This window comes from Trichechus manatus, unplaced genomic scaffold (genome assembly GCF_000243295.1).
Source record: "Trichechus manatus latirostris isolate Lorelei unplaced genomic scaffold, TriManLat1.0 scaffold00076, whole genome shotgun sequence".
Lineage (NCBI taxonomy): Eukaryota > Metazoa > Chordata > Mammalia > Sirenia > Trichechidae > Trichechus > Trichechus manatus.
The window spans coordinates 7972394-7989773 of NW_004444012.1; the positions used below are offsets into that span (position 1 = coordinate 7972394).

The following is a 17380-nucleotide window of genomic DNA, read 5'->3' on the forward strand; positions in this document are numbered from 1 at the left end:
AAGCTGGTGATAGGGAACCCAAGGTTGAGTAAGGATAGTGTTGATGTGTAGTGAGGTTGTTAACCATTGTCATAGGGCAACATGTGTACAAACTGTTAAATGAGAAACTACTTTGTTCTGTAAGCCTTCATCTAAAGTGAGAATAGCAGCACAACTGGAAGACAGTAGTTGATGTCACTGAACTGTGCATGTAGAAATTTTTGAAATGGTGTATCTTTGGCTATGTATATTTTCACCAAAAAAAAAAAGGTCGACAAGGGAGAGGGTTGACATGTTGTGGGGTTGTTAACCAATGTCATAAAACAATATGTATACTACTGTTTCCTGATAAACTATTTGTTCTGTAAGCCTTCACCTGAAGTACAATAAAATAAATAAATAAATAAAATAAAATAAAAAGAAAAGTTACATGTGTGTGATATTAATGATATTGTTCGATAATTTCCGCATTCTGTCGGATCACCGTTCTTTGAAATGGACACAAATATGGATTTCTTACAGCTGGTTGGCCAGGCAGCTGTCTTCCAAATTTCTTGGCACAGACAAGTGAGCACCTCCAGCACTGCATCCGTTTGTTGAAACATCTCAACTGGTATTCTGTCAATTCCTGCAGCCTTGTTTTTCACCAATGCCTCCAGTGCAGCTTGGACTTCTCCCTTCGGTACCATCAGTTTCTGATCATACGCTACCTCCTGTAATGGTTGAACGCTGACTGATTCTTTTTGATAGAGTGACTCTGTGTTCCTTCCATCTTCCTTTGATGCTTCCTGCATAGTTCAATATTTCCCGTAGAATCCTTCAATACTGCAACTCAAGGCTTGAATTTTTTCTTCAGTTCTTTCAGCTTAAGGAATGTTGAGCGTGTTCTCCCCTTTTGGTTTTCTAATTCCAAGTCTTTGCACATTTTATTATAATACTTTACTTTGTCTTCTCGAGCTGCCCTTTGAAATCCTCTGTTCAGCTCTTTTACTTCATCCTTTCTTCCTTTCATTTAGTTACTCTGCATTCAAGAGCAAGTTTCGGAATCTCTTCTGACATTGATTTTGGTCTTTTCTTTCTTTCCTGTCTTTTTAATGACCTCTTGCTTTCTTTATGTGTGATGTTTTTGATGTCATTCCACAACTTGTCTGGTCTTCAGTTATTAGTGTTTAATACATCAAATATATTCCTATAATGGTTGCTAAATTCAGGTGGGATATACTCAAGGTCGTATTTTGGCTCTCATGGACTTGCTCCAATTTTCTTCAGCTTCAACTTGAACTTGCATATGACCAACTGATGGTCTGTTCCGCAGTCAGCCCCTGGCCTTGTTCTGACTGATGATCTTGAGCTTCTACATTGTCTCTTTCCACAAATGTAGTCAATTTGATTCCTGTGTGTTCCTTTCGGCAAGGTCTACGTGTATAGTCTCTGTTTACACTGTTGAAAAAGGTATTTGCAATGAAGAAGTCATTGTTCTTGCAAAATTCTATTATGCGATCTCCGGCAGCGTTTCTATCACCAAGGCCATATTTTCCAACTGCTGATCCTTCTTTGTTTCCCACTTTCACATTCCAATCACCAGTAATTATCAATGCATCTTGACTGCATGTTTGATCAATTTCAGACCGCAGAAGTTGGTAAAAGTCTTCAATATCTTCATCTTTGGCCTTAGTCGCTGGTGCGTAAATTTGACTAATAGTCGTATTAACTGGTCTTCCTTGTAGGTGTATGGATATTATCCTATCACTGACAGTGTTCTACTTTAGGACAGATCTTGAAATGTTCTTTTTGACGGTGAATGCAATGCCATTCTTCTTCAAGTCGTCGTTCCCGGCATAGTAGACCATATGATTGTCTGATTCAAAGTGTCCAATACTAGTCCATTTCAGCTCACAAATCCTAGAATACTGATGTTTATGTGTTCCATTTCATTTTTGATGACTTCCAATTTTCCTAGATTCATATGTTGGACTATGTTGTAATGGTAGGAATATGATGATTTTAAAAATCAGCGCTATATGGTCAAATTGAACTCCTGCATTTCTATTCATTCTTTCATATATACAGTGCAAATACTCTGCCAATAATGCCTTTCTTAAGCCGGTAATGGGTGTTTCCGCTTTGGTATCTGTCGTTGCTGTGGTGTGTCATCTGGTCAATTATAACTCATAGTGACCCCATGTGACAGAGAACTGCCCCATGTGGTTATCCAGGCTGTAATTCTTAAGAGAGCAGATCACGAGGGCTTTTCTTCCTCAGACTGGCTAGTGGGTTAGAACCACCGACCTTTTGGTTAGCAGTCAAGCGCTTAACCACTGCACCACCAGGACTCCTTTGCTATCTGTAAAAACCAAAAAACAAACAAACCTGTTGCCGTTGAGTCGATTCGAACTCATAGCGACCCTACAGGTAAGGTACCAATATAAACGTATCTCTGAATTTAATATATGTATTAACGTACAATTGATCTAAATGTTAAATTAGATTGAGATTTATTGTTTCTGTTCTTTTAATTTTTAGAAAAATTGTAGCTGCCATTGTGGAATGAAAAATATATATACAATGCAGCCTACATTAAATACTAACCTTTTTTTAAAGCTTTTTTTTAAAAAAAAACATATTTTTGTGGCAATAAATGACTGCTAGATGCATACCTGGAGCCCTGGTGGTGCAGTGGTTAAGAGCTACAGCTGTTAACCAAAAGGTCAGCAGTTTGAATCCACCAGCTGCTCCCTGGAAACCCTATTGGGCAGTTCTGCTCTGTCCTACGGGGTCGCTATGAGTCAGAATCGACTCGAGAGCAACAGATTAACTGCGTACCTATGATGTGAACAGCCAGCAAGAAATTGTGTTAAAGAATTAGCTTTTCTATAAAAAGAGAGTCATTGAAAAACATTCTAATTAAATCTGAAGAAGCCAGGAAGACAATAATGTTGTCTCTTCATTTTGGTGAACTGATCAAGTACGATCAACTAATCAAGACAGTGAGTAACAAGAACAAAGGGCAAGAGACATCTGGTTCACCTGGCAGTATCTTTTCTTCCCATTTCCTTTCACATTGCTCCTACTTTTGCATTTTATCTGCTTTGCACACATAAACACTGCCAACATATGCTAATCGACTAGGAACTTGAAATCGAAAAATGGAAACTTGAATGTAATAATGTTTAAAGCAATGATTCTCTGTGCACACAGCTTTCAAGCCCCTTGTCACTCTAGCTTTCAGCTCATTAAGTGCAATGTCTCCACGTTGGAACATGGGGACTAATCTAATATTACTCCAAGGGTCTACAGGGCCCACAGCAGTCATGAGACAGAACCTTCAGAACTGTGAGCACTATGGGTTTAAGCCAAAAACACATGCCACACAGTTTAAAAATCAAACGTATTCGATAGACCCGATTTGATTTTAAAGGGCAACCGACAAATGTCTTCCCCTCCAGGGCCCAAATTCACAGGGTAGCAAACTCTGTGACTGCAAAGGCTAGTATTAAACAGCTGCCATGGAGCCCCTTCCACAGAAGCCTGTCTTACACTGCTCCCTCAGAGCAGGCCTGACCTTTTAGAAAAGTCTCATCTATTAGAGAAATCAACATTTAGCTCCTTGTTTCTAGACTATAGATCCTGAGATACTGTAATATCCAGAATCACATTCCTGATGTAATCCACATTTTTTTTAATTTGGAATAAGGGGAGTAGCCTCAATTCTATGAAGGTGTAGAATTACTAATAGACATGAGACAAAATATAAGAATTTGTACTTTTTTTACACGAATTATCTTCAGCTATCTCAGTGATCCACCACCCGTCTGACAGTTTGTCATACTGTGGTGGCTTGCATGTCGCTGTGATGCTGGAAGCTATGCCACCGGTATTTCAAACACCAGCAAGGTCACCCATGATGGACAGGTTTCAGCAGAGCTTCCAGACTAAGACAGATTAGGAAGAAAGACTGGTGATCTACTACTGAAAATTAGCCAGTGAAAACCCCTACGGATCACAACACAATGTTGTCTGATATAGTGCTGGAAGATGAGCCCCTTAGGTTAGAAGGCAATCAGAATACACAGTGGCTGCAACAATCGACTCGAGCCTACCAACATTTGTGAGGATGGCACAGGGCTGCGCAATGTTTCATTCTGTTGTACACAGGGCTGTCATGAGTCAGAGCTGACTCAACGGCAACTAACAATACAACAACATCTCGGTGACATATGAACGAAGGAGCGGTCTTGGACTTTTCAGCCCCAACAAACACCACATAGAGAATAACCGAGGCTAGACCTGTGGCCCCAGCTGGCCTGCTCCAGATGACTCCAGCCACACCAAGTCACCCCAGCTGAGGTCCCATTCATGATGGAACAGAGATGAATTGTTTCTGCTGTGTCCTGCTCAAATTCCTGACCCACAGAATCATGAGCATTCATGAACAAAAGGAAATGGTCATTCTTTTACATCACTGTGTGTGGGTTTTTGTTTTTTACTTTTTATTTTGAAATACTTTTAAACTTACAGAAAAGTTACAAAAATAGTACACAGAGTTCCCATACACCCGTCACCCAGATTCCCCTACTGTTAGCATCTTGTATAACTGTAGTAAACCAACCAAACACCAAACCCATTGCCATAGAGTCGATTCTGACTCATAGCGACCCCACAGGACAGAGTAGAACTGCCCCATAGGATTTCCAAGGAGTGCCTCGTGGATTCGAGCTGCCGACCTTTTGGTTAGCAGCTGTAGCTCTTAACCACTGCGCCACCAGGGTTTCCCATAACCATAGCGTTGTTGTTGTTGTTAGGTGCCATCACATAGTGACAGAACAAAACCCTGCCTGGTCCTGCGCCATCCTCACAATTGTTGCCATGCTTGAGCCCACTGTTGCAGCCACTGTGTCATTCCATCTCATTGAGGGTCTTCCTCTTTTTCTCTGACCCTCTACTTTACCAAGCATGACGCCCTTCTCCAGGGACTGATTCCTCCTGTTAACATGTTCAAAGGATGTAAGACATAGTCTCCCCATCCTTAGTTCTAAGGAGCATTCTGGTTGTACTTCTTCCAAGACAGATTTATTCGTTCTTTTGGCAAGCCATGGTATACTCAATATTCTTCGCCAGCACCACAATTCAAGGCATCAATTCTTCTTCAGTCTTCCTTACTCACTCCCCAGCTTTCGCATGCATATGAGGTAACTGAAAACACCATGGCTTGGGTAAGGTGCACCTTAGTCCTCAAGGTGACATCTTTGCTTTTCAACACTTTAAAGAGATCTTTTGCAGCAGATTTGCTCAGTGCAATGTGTCTTTTGATTTCTTGACTGATGTTTCCATGGGCATTGATTGCGGATCCAAGTAAAATGAAATCCTTGACAACCTCAATCTTTTCTCCGTTTATCATGATGTTCCTTATTGGTCCAGTTGTGAGGATTTATGTTTTCTTTAGGTTGAGGTGTAACCCATACTGAAAGCTGTGGTCTTTGATCTTCATCAGTAAGTGCTTCAAATCCTCTTCACTTTCAGCAAGTAAGATTGTGTCACCTGCATAATACAGGTTGTTAATGAGTTTTCCTCCAATCCTGATGCCCCGTTCTTCTTCATATACTCCAGCTTCTCAGATTACTTGCTCAGCAAACAGATTGAATAGGTATGGTAAAAGGATACAACCCTCACGCACACCTTTCCTGACTTTAAACCATGCAGTATTCTGTTGTTCTGTTCATACGACTGCCTCTTAATCCATGTACAGATTCCTCGTGAGCACAATTATGTGTTCCAGAATTCCCATTCTCCACAATGTTATCCATAATTTGTTACGATCCACACAGTCGAATGTCTTAGCATAGTCAATAAAACACAGGTAAAGATCTTTCTGGTATTCTCTGCTTTCAGCCAGGATCCGTCTGATATCAGCAATGATATCCCTAGTTTCACGTGCTCTTCTCAATCTGGCTTGAATTTCTGGCAGTTCCCTGTCAATACACTGCTGCAGCCGCTTTTGAATGATCTTCAGCAAAATTTTGCTTGCTTGTGATATTAATGATATTGTTCAATAATTTCCACATTTGGTTGGATCACCTTTCTTGGGAATAATCATAAAGATGGATCTCTTCCATTTGGTTGACCAGGTAGCTGTCTTCCAAATTTCTTGGCATAGATGAATGAGCACCTCCAGTGTTGCATCCATTCGTTGAAACACCTCTGTTGGCATTCTGTCAATTCCCAGAGCCTTGTATTTTTACCAATGCCTTCAGTGCAGCTTGGACTTCTTCCTTCAGTACCATCGGTTGGTGATCATATGTTACCTGCTGAAATGGTTGAAAGTCGATCAATTCTTTTTGGTATAGTGACTCTGGGTATTCCTTCCATCTTCTTTTGATGCTTCCTGCATCATTAATATTTTCCCCATAGAATCCTTCACTACTGCAACTTGAGGCTTGAATTTTTCTTCAGTTCTTTCAGCTTGAGCAATGCTGAGCATGTTCTTCCCTTTTGGTTTTCTATCTCCAGGTCTTTGCACATGTCATCATAATACTTTGTCTTCTCAAAGTATTATGTCATCATAATACTTTGAAATCTTCTGTTCGGCTCTTTTACTTCATCACTTTTTCCTTTAGCTTTAGCTACTTGACATTCAAGAGCAAGTTTCAGTCTCTTCTGACATCAATTTCAGTCTTTTCTTTCTCTTCTATCTTTTTAATGACCTGTTGCTTTCTTCATGTATGATGTCCTTGATGTCATTCCACAACTCATCTGATCTTCGATTATCAGTGTTCAGGGCGTCAAATCTATTCTTGAGATGGTCTCTAAATCCAGGTGGGATATACTCAAGGTCATAGTTTGGCTCTCGTGGGCTTGTTCTAATTTTCTTCAGTTTGAACTTGAACTTGCATATGAGTAATTGATGGTCTGATCCACAGTCACCCCCTGGCCTTGTTCTGATTGATGATATTGAGCTTTTCCATTGTCTCTTTCCACAGATGTAGTTGATTTGATTCCTGTGTATTCCATCTGGTGAGGTCCATGTGTATAGTCACCGTTTAAGTTGGTGAAAAAAGGTATTTGCAATGAAGAAGTTGTTGGTCTTGCAAAATTCAATCATGCGATCTACGGCCTCATTTCTATCATCAAGGCCATATTTTCCAACTACCGATCCTTCTTCTTTGTTTCCAACTTTTGCATTCCAATCATCAGTAATTATCAGTGCATCCTGATTGCATGTTCAGTCAATTTCAGACTGCAGAAGTTGGTAAAAATCTTCAATTTCTTCCACTTTGGCCTTAGTGGTTGGTGCGTAAACTTGAATAATAGTCGTATTAGCTGGTCTTCCTTATACACGTATGGATATTTTCCTATCACTGACAGTGTTGTACTTCAGGATAGATCTTGAAATGTTCTTTTTGACGCGGAATGCAACGCCATTCCTCTTCAAGCTGTCATTCCTGGCATAGTAGACTATATGATTGTCCGATTCAAAATGACCAATACCAGTCCATTTCAGCTCACTAATGCCTAGGATATCAATCTTTATGCGTTCCATTTCATTTTTGACAATTTCCAATTTTCCTAGATTCATACTTTGTACATTCCACGTTCCGATTATTAATGGATGTTTGCAGCTGTTTCTTCTCATTCTGAGTCGTGCCATATCAGCAGATGAAGGTCCCAAAAGCTTGACTCCATCCATGTCATTAAGGATCTCTACTCTGAGGAGGCAGCTCTTCCCCAGTTGTATTTTGAGTGCCTTCCAACCTGAGGGGCTCATTTTCCAGCACTATATCAGACAATGTTCCGCTGCTATTCATAAGGTTTTCACTGGCTAATTCTTTTCAGAAGTAGACTGCCGGGTCCTTCTTCCTAGTTTGTCTTAGTCTGGAAGCTCAGCTGAAACCTGTCTACCATGGGTGACCCTGCTGGTATTTGAATACTGGTGGCATAGCTTCCAGCATCACAGCAACACACGAGGCCCCACGGTACGACAAACCGACAGACGTGGGGATAACCATAGTACAATCAACAAAATGAAGAAACTGACATTGGTACAATACTATTAAAGTTTGACTTTGTTTAGATTTCACCCATTCTTCCACTAATGTCCTTTTCCCCGGGACCCAGTTCAGGATCCTGTATTGCATTTAGTTGTCACATTGCCTTCATCTCCTGTAACTTGTGATAGTTTTCAATCTTATCTAGTCTTTCACGATCTTGACACTTCTGGAGAGTTCTGGGGTTACTTGGTAGACTCTCACATAATTTGGATTTATCTGATGTTTTCTCATGGCTAGGTTTAGGTTAGGCATTTTTGGCAAGAATTCTCCAGAAATGATATGCCCCTCTCAATCATACCAGGGATACATGAAATCAGTATGTCTTATTACTGGGATCTTAGCCTTGATCATGTGTCTGCTGGATTTCTCCACTTTATAATTACCATTTTTCCTTTGTAATTAATAAATATCTTGGAGAGATACTTTAACACTTTTGTGTGGCCTTTCTAGCTATGGTCTTGTAACTCCCACTCAAGTGATTAGGCGGGACTGTGCAGATATGGTAATTGTGGCCCACCAAAGGGATTGGTCAGTTTTGCCATCCTGCTAGGCTTGAAATGAGCCATCCCAGAGGCAGGAAAGAGAAGATCCCACCACCACCGAGGAGAAACAGTCAGGAGCCAGCACGTCCTTTGGACCCAGCATCCCTGCGCTCACAAACTCCTGGACCCAGGCAACAGACAGTGAGCTGATAAGAAGCGGTGGCAGAGACGCAGCAGCAGGAGACGGCGCAGTGGGCTTCCCGGCCCACAGAGAGAGAAAGCTGAGTGTTTTGGGGCAGAGGCCCAGGGCCAGGGAGAGGCGTGCCTGTGAGCATGGCTGGGAAGAGGCTGTCCTGTTGGAAGAACTGTAACCTCAGTGTTCCTAAGCCTGAACTGTAACTGTTACTTCCTTAATAAACCCCATAATCGTGAGTATTGTCTGTAACTTCTGTGTGGCCATTGCAATGAATTATCAAACCTAGCAGAGAAGTAGAGAGTGCCATGGGAGGGACGGCTGGTGTCAGAATTGGTAAAGATGGTGGAGAGGAAGCATGTCTGACCTCTGCCTCAAAGGAATCAGCCTTGGGCTGTTGATCTTGATTCTCCTTTCCCCTTCTGAAGTTAGAGGAGGTCAGACATGGCCCCCATGCCATTCTTTCAACACTATGCAAACATTCTGTTTCTCCTCAACTTTCACCCATAATTATTACATCCTGCAATAATTATCACTGTTCACCACTAAGTTTTGGGTGGTTTGTTATGCAACAATCAATAACTGGGACAATTCGCATCATCATTATTTATAATGGCTGCACATTAATTCATTATATGAGTGGGCCATAATTTGTTGAACTAATACCCTACTTATGAACATTTAGATTATTTCTTTTGTTTGCTCATTTTTTCAATTAGTCATAATGCTTCAATGGCCATCCTTGGGCAATTGTTGCATTACTACCTTCAAATAAATTCCTAGAAGAGAAATTACTTAGTCAATGGGGTAGGACTTTTTAAGGACTTTTATCCATACTGATTTATGAAAGGTTATAACAATTTAGACTTCCACCAACATTTATTTGAATATTGTTTTATTCTGCCCACAACAACAATGAATTTTATAATTATTTTTAAGCTTTGCTTATTTAAAATGGAAACACAACAGTTTGTATTTCTCTGATTATCAGGTTGGCGAAATATTTACTCTTCTATTTATTATTCTGTTTTTGTAAATTACCTGTTCATGCTTAGAGCCAGTTAGTTGACCACCTATGTGATGTAGGTGAAAGGATTCCAAATGTGTCCTGTCAAAAAATACCACCTGCTTCCCAACCCCTATAATTTTCAACATTATATAGGTGAGTTAAAGGCTGCATGGCTACATAATATCCATTTAAAAAAAAGCAAAAGAAGAAGAAAAAGAGCATTCACAAATATATATACAAACAAGGGCAAGGTAGAAATATATGTGCAAAATTAACTGGCTGGTCTCCAAAAGCTAGACTGGGAGAGAACAGGAAATAGGACAAACTGGCAATGGATTTTTATGAATGGTGTTTCACAGGCCAAAATGAGACACCTTGTGGAGGATCCCAGGCAGTTAGGGAACTGTCTGCATAAATTGGGTATCTAGAGGCGTATAATAGAGAAGGGAAGTAAAGTCAAAGACAAGCTTTGTCTATTCTGCATTCTTCTCTGCCCTGTCCCCTTCAGCCCTGGCCAGATACAAACCCAAGAAGACCCTTGAAACATACCTAAGCTCAGGGCAGTTCTATACAACGCCACCTAATGTGATCAGCTACTTCCCCTCCAGAAGAGTTAAACTCACAAAGAAGAGGAAAAGAAATCTGATTGGGAATTTTACTTTGATCTAAATATTCTATGACTGAGATAAATATAAAGATGAATGACATCTCAATCTTACTCACCAACAGTTTCTTCTGATGCTGCGGTCAAAGTCAAAAACTTTTTTGTATTTTCTATCTCCTCATTACTTTGCAAAACTTCACTATTTTCTGCAGACTAATGAAAGAGAAATGAAAGTTTAAACATGGGAAAAGAAGGCAGCGATACTAATTGATATTTTGTTTAATTCTAACATGGCTCTCAATAGTGTCCGTACAACCAAGAAGGCTCAGGCCATTTTTATTCCTTTAATTAGGAAATCTGTTAATGTGTCCTGTTCCAGCAACATTCTGTCAACTGATATTTTCAGTAGAGCTGGAGAATATGTAAACCACTGTGTGATAATTACCTTGCTTAAAGTTTCTTAAGTTTCCTCTTAATATTTCTAAAACTAATGAGCAACTCATAAAGATACGCCATCAAATTGAAATTTCAGACATTTCAAGATTGATACTGTAGCTTATGTTTACATTTATGATTCTTGTTTCCAAGCAAGTAAAAACTTGCTTTGAGATTGAATAGAAATAAGTAACAGGCTTTTTCTACTAAAATTGACACAAATTATTTTTTAATGTAAAGCATTGCAATTTGAATTTTGCTTTGTTCCTATCCCAATGGTCTTCCTAGGAACCTTGTAGAAATGTATTCTTAATTACTTCATTCTTAATTCATATTATTGTCTAGGAAAATTCTCCTAAATCAGTCAACTGATCAAGAAGGTCTTTACCAAAAATAACCCAATAAGCTATTGCAACGTTCCTTATGACAGAGGTGCTCTCCTTTGGGATAAAGTTCAAATATGAGCCTATGACTATACATCAAGTCAATGCCAACTTGATCAACTCCAACTTCTCAATACGACCGAGAATAAGAAGCTCAAGAAGGCCGAAAAGAAAATCAATTGTAATTCATTGAGACAAAACCAAAACAGAGCATGGTCCTAAGACTTCAAGCACATTACAGCCTCTTGAAGAGATCTTGGCAAACATACGAAGCCGTGGACTCCTCAGCTTCTTTGTTACAAAGGCTTGCTCTGTTTTATTTTGCTGAATTGTTGTCATATACGACATAAAGGTCTCAAGTAATAATGCTAACCAGGGTGTCAAATTTTTGTGTATTTGTCTATTTATCTCCAAACTTTAAACTTTAAGCTCCCTGAAGAAAAAGCAGATGTATATACTTGGATGAAGGTAACCGCCACACCCATTTCTATTCTAGAGATGGAGGAGCCCCAGCCAGACACCAGTAAGAGGTATCTACTGGGCCTGTGCATGGGGAATGAACACACCAGCACAGTGTCTAAAGTCTGGAATCCTGCAGACCAAGTTACTTTCTCTGGTTCTAGAAAAATCTCTCTCCCTCTCCCTCTCTCTTTCTCTCTCTCTCTCTCTCACACACACACACACACAATCACTACCTCCAAAATAAATCAATAAAGGCAAATCAGATCAACCACTACAGCACAGTCTATGCTTTTCTCACTCATCTTAAAGGAAATTCTTGCATGTCAGCATATGGTTATACAATTCTTACCTTAAGTTCTTCCCACAGCTTTATTCTCATTTCTAGACCTTGCTTCTTAACTTCTTTTTCTCTGTATTGTCTCTTCATCAATATTTTATCAAGTCTCTTCATCTTCTTAATAGCATCCTGAAGTTTAAAATCTAATTCTTTTAATTTTGGTTCATCTATAGTGTGTTGAAAGTAGGAATGAGTTTGATCTTTAGTAAAACCATGAAGTTTTGTTTTATATTTACTACTGGTGCTTTGATTCGACAAATGTTTATGGCCGATAGTACTAACAGTAGTGCCATATATCTTGACTTACAAGGGACTTTCATGCATAATCTCTCACACAATTATCTACAACTCCTGTGAAATAGACATGTTACCTATTTTACAATTGAGATAACTGGGCCCTTTCAAATAGCTAATAAATTATAACACGAGAACTCACAGGTAGGTCTCTTAGGGTTTTAAAACCTAAGTTCTTTCTCCTTCATTCAGCTATACCTTCTATATGTGTAACTAACAAACAGGGAATAAGGCAGAGACCATATTCTCAAGTTGCTTCAGACTAACCAAAAGAGACAGCATGTACACAAAGAGCTACAGAGAAAAAAGCACATGTCGCAAGTGACACCAAGTGCTTCCAACATATAGAAACCAACTCAGACAAGTCCGGCATGTAGCTAGACACCTTTGTTCTCTGCCCCTCTCACTTGTTATGGATAACTGACGGTCACTTATTTAAAGGTAGGGACTCTTTAGAACTTTTGCCATTCAAATTTTAACTCAGGATTAACGATAATAATCGAAGCTAACATGTATAGGGCTACCTGATAGGCCGTGTTAAGGGCTTTATTTAAATGCATTGTCTTACTTGGTCCTCATCATAGCCCTGTGAGGTGGTTTAATTATTGTCTCCATTTCACAAATTAATAAACTGGGGCTAATTTGGAACTGAGTTACATATATATGCAAGGTGGTATACCAGTGAAAGGTAGAGTCAGGTTCCCCTCAAATCTATCTGACTCCATGGCCAAAGCTCTTAACCACCAGGCAATACTCCCTCTGTGAAATCAGATGAAAGATGAGAATTTGGCTCAAATATTTAAGTTCTCAGCCACGCCATGTTAGATCATTAGAAATGGCATAGTGTGCTAAGAAAGGTCAACCTTAGCAACTTTTGAAAATCCAAACCCTCCAGTGAGGTTGCACTATAATCTCTATCACGTCCTCTTTGAGGAAGAAAGGAGATATTTTAGAGGGAACAAGCTTATCCAAAAAGAATACCGATCCGATTAACAAGGAGGCCCTGCAAATCTTATTGCTTACGTACTTCAGATGCAATAGCCTCTAGTTCTAATGCCCGACTGCCAACCCTAGTATTCTCAGGCTCCCTCTACGTGCAAGCATTCTGAAATAACTCAGACAGTCCCCAGACAATACAAACACATACAATGTAAACTGGGCAGATAGCTCATCTCACTCATAATACTTTGTTTCCTGAGAACGGTAACCCTGAGTCACCTGACCTGACTTGGAGAGCAGAGCCTCAGCCCAAACATCTTTTAAATCAGCAGTTCTCAAACTTTTTGCTTTCAGTTCCCCTTTACAGTCTTAAAATTAACTGAGAACCCCAAATAGCTTTTGTTTATATGGATTATATCTATTGATAATTACCATATTAAAACCGAGTGATACTATAAACATTTATTTTAAAATAATGATAAACCCATTAACATGTTAACATAAATAGCCTGTTTTTAAATGACTTTTTAAAAAACAATTAGTGACAAGAGTGGCTTTATTTTAAATTTTTAATAGCTGGGTTAATATAAAACAGTTGGATTCTCCTATCTGTTTCTACACTCTATTATCGCAATCTGTTGTTTTGGTCGAAGTCGATGAAGAAAACCTGACTTCACACAGATATGTAGTTGGAAAAGGGAGGAGTAATTTAATAGCCTTTTCAGATAATTGTGGATATTCTTCTCTGATACTACACCAAAACTCAACAAGTGGTAGTTCTTTAACATTTAGTTGTAATGTCGAATCTGAAACCATACCAGCAACCATTCTGTACTTGTTCCATTAAAATCTGTGGGCCTATCTTACATGTTGAATGGATCTTTTATCCATGGATGATTGTATAACATCCTGCATTGGCCTTTTGGAAAACAGTGGTTCACTGAATTATGTAAACCTTCAAAGTCTGCATTTTACATTTCATTACACAATACTTCAAAAAATCACATTTGTTAATCTCACCACCAATTTTATCAGGAAAGTCTAAGTATTGGGAGGCAGTCAGGCTTACAGTGACAGACACAAGTTTTTCAAAATTCTAATTTTCACTGGAAAGCTCCATTTTATCATTGGCAACAAATACTGGCAATTGTTTTCCTTGAAGTGAAAGGCTCACTTCATTCTTTTTTTTTTCAAATGTCTGCCAAATACCCGAGTCCGAATGATAATAGTTTGTCTGACAGCCATTCTTCCAAGTCAAAGTGGTGGTCCATTAAAAAAATGACTAGTTCAGCTCTCAACTCTAACCATCAAGATAACCTTCACACTTCTGCATACAGCAGAATCGCTTCGTGTGTACTTCCCTTTTTGCCACACAGGCTATTAGAAGGATGAATAATTTCTACTTCTTCATCAAGGACGTTCTTGAGTGACACTGGCTATTTTGGGTTTGTTTTTTTCTGCCATTCCCTTCACTGGTAGTGAAGAATACGATGACTAATAACACCGTTTGGTGCCACTGCCTTGATTCCTGCTCAGACACCAGCGGTTTTACCCATTATACTACTGCTCTTGTACCATCAGTGAAAACGTGAACAGAGTTGGCAAAAAGACAAATACCATGTCAGTTTTATTATGAAAACAGTTTTTCTTTTTGGAGCTCTTGAAAAGGTCCAGAGAAACCCCACAGCGTTACAGACAACATTTTGAGAACTGCTGTTCTAACTCCATCTGACCAAAATTAATTTAGTAACCATGAAAAAAAAATCATCTTTTTAAAATCAAGATGTTGTTAAAGTCATTTGGGACTATCCCTAAAAGGGCATCTACAGTTTACAAGATACATTTCATTGTGCAATTTTAGTCCTCAAAAAGATCAATAAATCAACCCACAAAACGCAGAACACTTCCTTCTCCATTAATGTAAAATGACCACAACAATTTTGTAAAGTGGTATCTTTTACTATTTTTTTGAGGGGGTTTAAGGGCTCTTAATATGGTTCCAAATAAAAATTGATGGTTGCTGGCTCATAAAAAGTACGTCTTTTTTTTTTTTTTTTGGTTTATTATTTCTATTTAGCTATTAAAAAACATATGTGATTTTAATATTTTAAATATAACATCTGTAACTATTACTAGCCAATCACCTAGCGAATATCATACCTGAACACTCAGGGATTGTTTGATGTTGAACGAAGTCCAGATCTTCATCTGACTCCACATCAGCCAATTTTCTTGTCTCCGGGTACTTTTCCCCTTTATCATCATTATTGCTTCTACTCTCCTCTGCCTTTCTACCTTCCTCTATGCTTTCTGAGTGGCCCTCTTTACCAGAGTTCAACTTGATTGCAGTATCAACCTAAAAATAATTTCCAAAGCAACCGTTTCCAAATAATAACATATTTTTTAAAACTTTAAAAATTTCTAGACTATTTCAATGCAAATAGAAGTATATGTGGGAACATATACAGAATAGTATAAAGTATTCTAGAAATCTAATGTTTTTAATTAAATGTAATGTACACTGGGCCGTCGGTGCATCTGCTCTGAGCACCAGTGAGCAAGAGTGGGGAGGGCGTATCCAGGCTTCCTCAAGGGGAGGCCCGGCCAGCTTCTCAGAGCTCTCGTCCAGGGCCACGTGGCCAAGCACTGGCTCAATGTGGACCTTGGGACTTGGGGCTCCTAACTTCTGGCTTGTGACCTTGGCTTCTTGTTACTCATCCAGTTAGATGCACCTGCGCAAGATTTAGAACGCAGACATGAGGCAGAGGCCACCTTCCCAAGCTCCTGCAGGCAGTTGGCAGGAAACATGAAAGGCAGCCGTCTCTGCGTATCTGGTCCCCAGCTTGGTGGTTCTGAGCAACTTGTGGCAGTGCCAGGAGCAGCAGCAGCAGCTGGAAACCAACAATCCAGGAGAAACCCCCTCCCACAACTTTCTTTCCTGCAGGCCTTCCAATGGTTCGGTAGGAAATGAATTCTTGTATTCAATCCCCTTCTGCAGAAATGCCTGTAGTGCTTCCTGTTTCCTGAACTAAATCATGATGGACGAAAACTCCAAGAGTTTTATAATAGAGTCTAGTCCAAAAATCAAAAGAGTAAGTGAGTATGGATTTGTAATTTTGTGATTTTTTTCACCATAAGATTCAAAATTTGTGTTTCCCACAACCTTAAAGAGAATACATTGTCCCATAGCACAAATGAGAAAACAAATTCTTTTTAAAAATCAAGTTTAGATATTTTAAGAAAAGAAAAAGAGACTACCAAATAAAAGGAAAGGAAGTCATGGCCAGGCAATGTGCCTACCGAGTACATGCCACATGATCTACCCAAACCATTCTTTTGAAATGTGAATTCTTTTTCATAGTAAGAACCAATGGTGACATATTAGAATACAAAGCTTTCTTATGAAAAAGAAAGTTAACAAGCCTTAACAAAGCACAACTGTGAACAAATAAGCCACAGAGACAAAAGGAAGGGCGGGAAGGAAGGAGAAAGGGAGGGAGGAGGGAGAGAAAAAGAAAGAGTATTTTCATATTAGATGATCTAGAGTAAAATCCAAGAAATTAATGAGTGTTCCCTGAGCACTTCCTCTAAAGAACAACCTTAAAATTGGATCTTAACAACAGCCTTGGTTTCATCAATTGCTAAGAGGTCAGGAAAAGGAGTTTAAATGATTTCTCATCAGTAAATTACCTTGAAGGACCCTGGTTCCGGCGACAGCACCTCTAAAGAAGCATTTGAGCCTCTGCTCCCAGGATGTGTTCTTGAATTTGAGGCTGGTTTTGAAATCCTATCCAGGTTTCCCTTTATAACATCCATTGATACGCTGCAAAGAAAAAATTAAAAAGCAAGTTATAGCACAGATGTTTCTAAATGTTTCATTAGTTAATGTTACTATGCAGTTAACTCAGAGCCTTTGTTACAAAGATTATGTTGCTTCTGAAGTCACACTAAAGGTTCCCCGATTTCATCAAAAGATGTTTTATGTACGTGGATTATTAAATCTCATGTTACCGCAGGTGCAAACCATGCTGCCCAGGACGCTAGATCCTGAAAGTAGCTAAAAGGGAATCAGAAATGAATGCCATCTTAATGGTTTCCAGAGCCTCCAAGAGAAAATGTTTACTCTGCCCTTGGCCTTCCCTGAAGGGACCCCCATGGGGCACCCATGCCTCTCAACCAAGATCATGCTTAGCTCATAATGATTTGCTAGGGCCTCTC

At 39.4% G+C, this 17380-nt stretch overlaps 1 protein-coding gene across 1 annotated transcript in view; it reads right to left on the reverse strand.

Moving 5' to 3' along the window:
* FSIP1 (fibrous sheath interacting protein 1) overlaps positions 1 to 16978 on the reverse strand; it is a 186769-nt gene extending 169791 nt beyond the window's left edge. The window contains exons 1-4 of the mRNA XM_004380614.1: positions 16853 to 16978; positions 15323 to 15518; positions 11942 to 12096; positions 10432 to 10525 (exon numbers count right to left, since the gene is read on the reverse strand). Coding sequence (XP_004380671.1) covers positions 10432 to 10525; positions 11942 to 12096; positions 15323 to 15518; positions 16853 to 16978 — 571 coding nt within the window. The remainder of the gene's footprint in view (positions 1 to 10431; positions 10526 to 11941; positions 12097 to 15322; positions 15519 to 16852) is intronic.
* Positions 16979 to 17380: the final 402 nt, after the last annotated feature.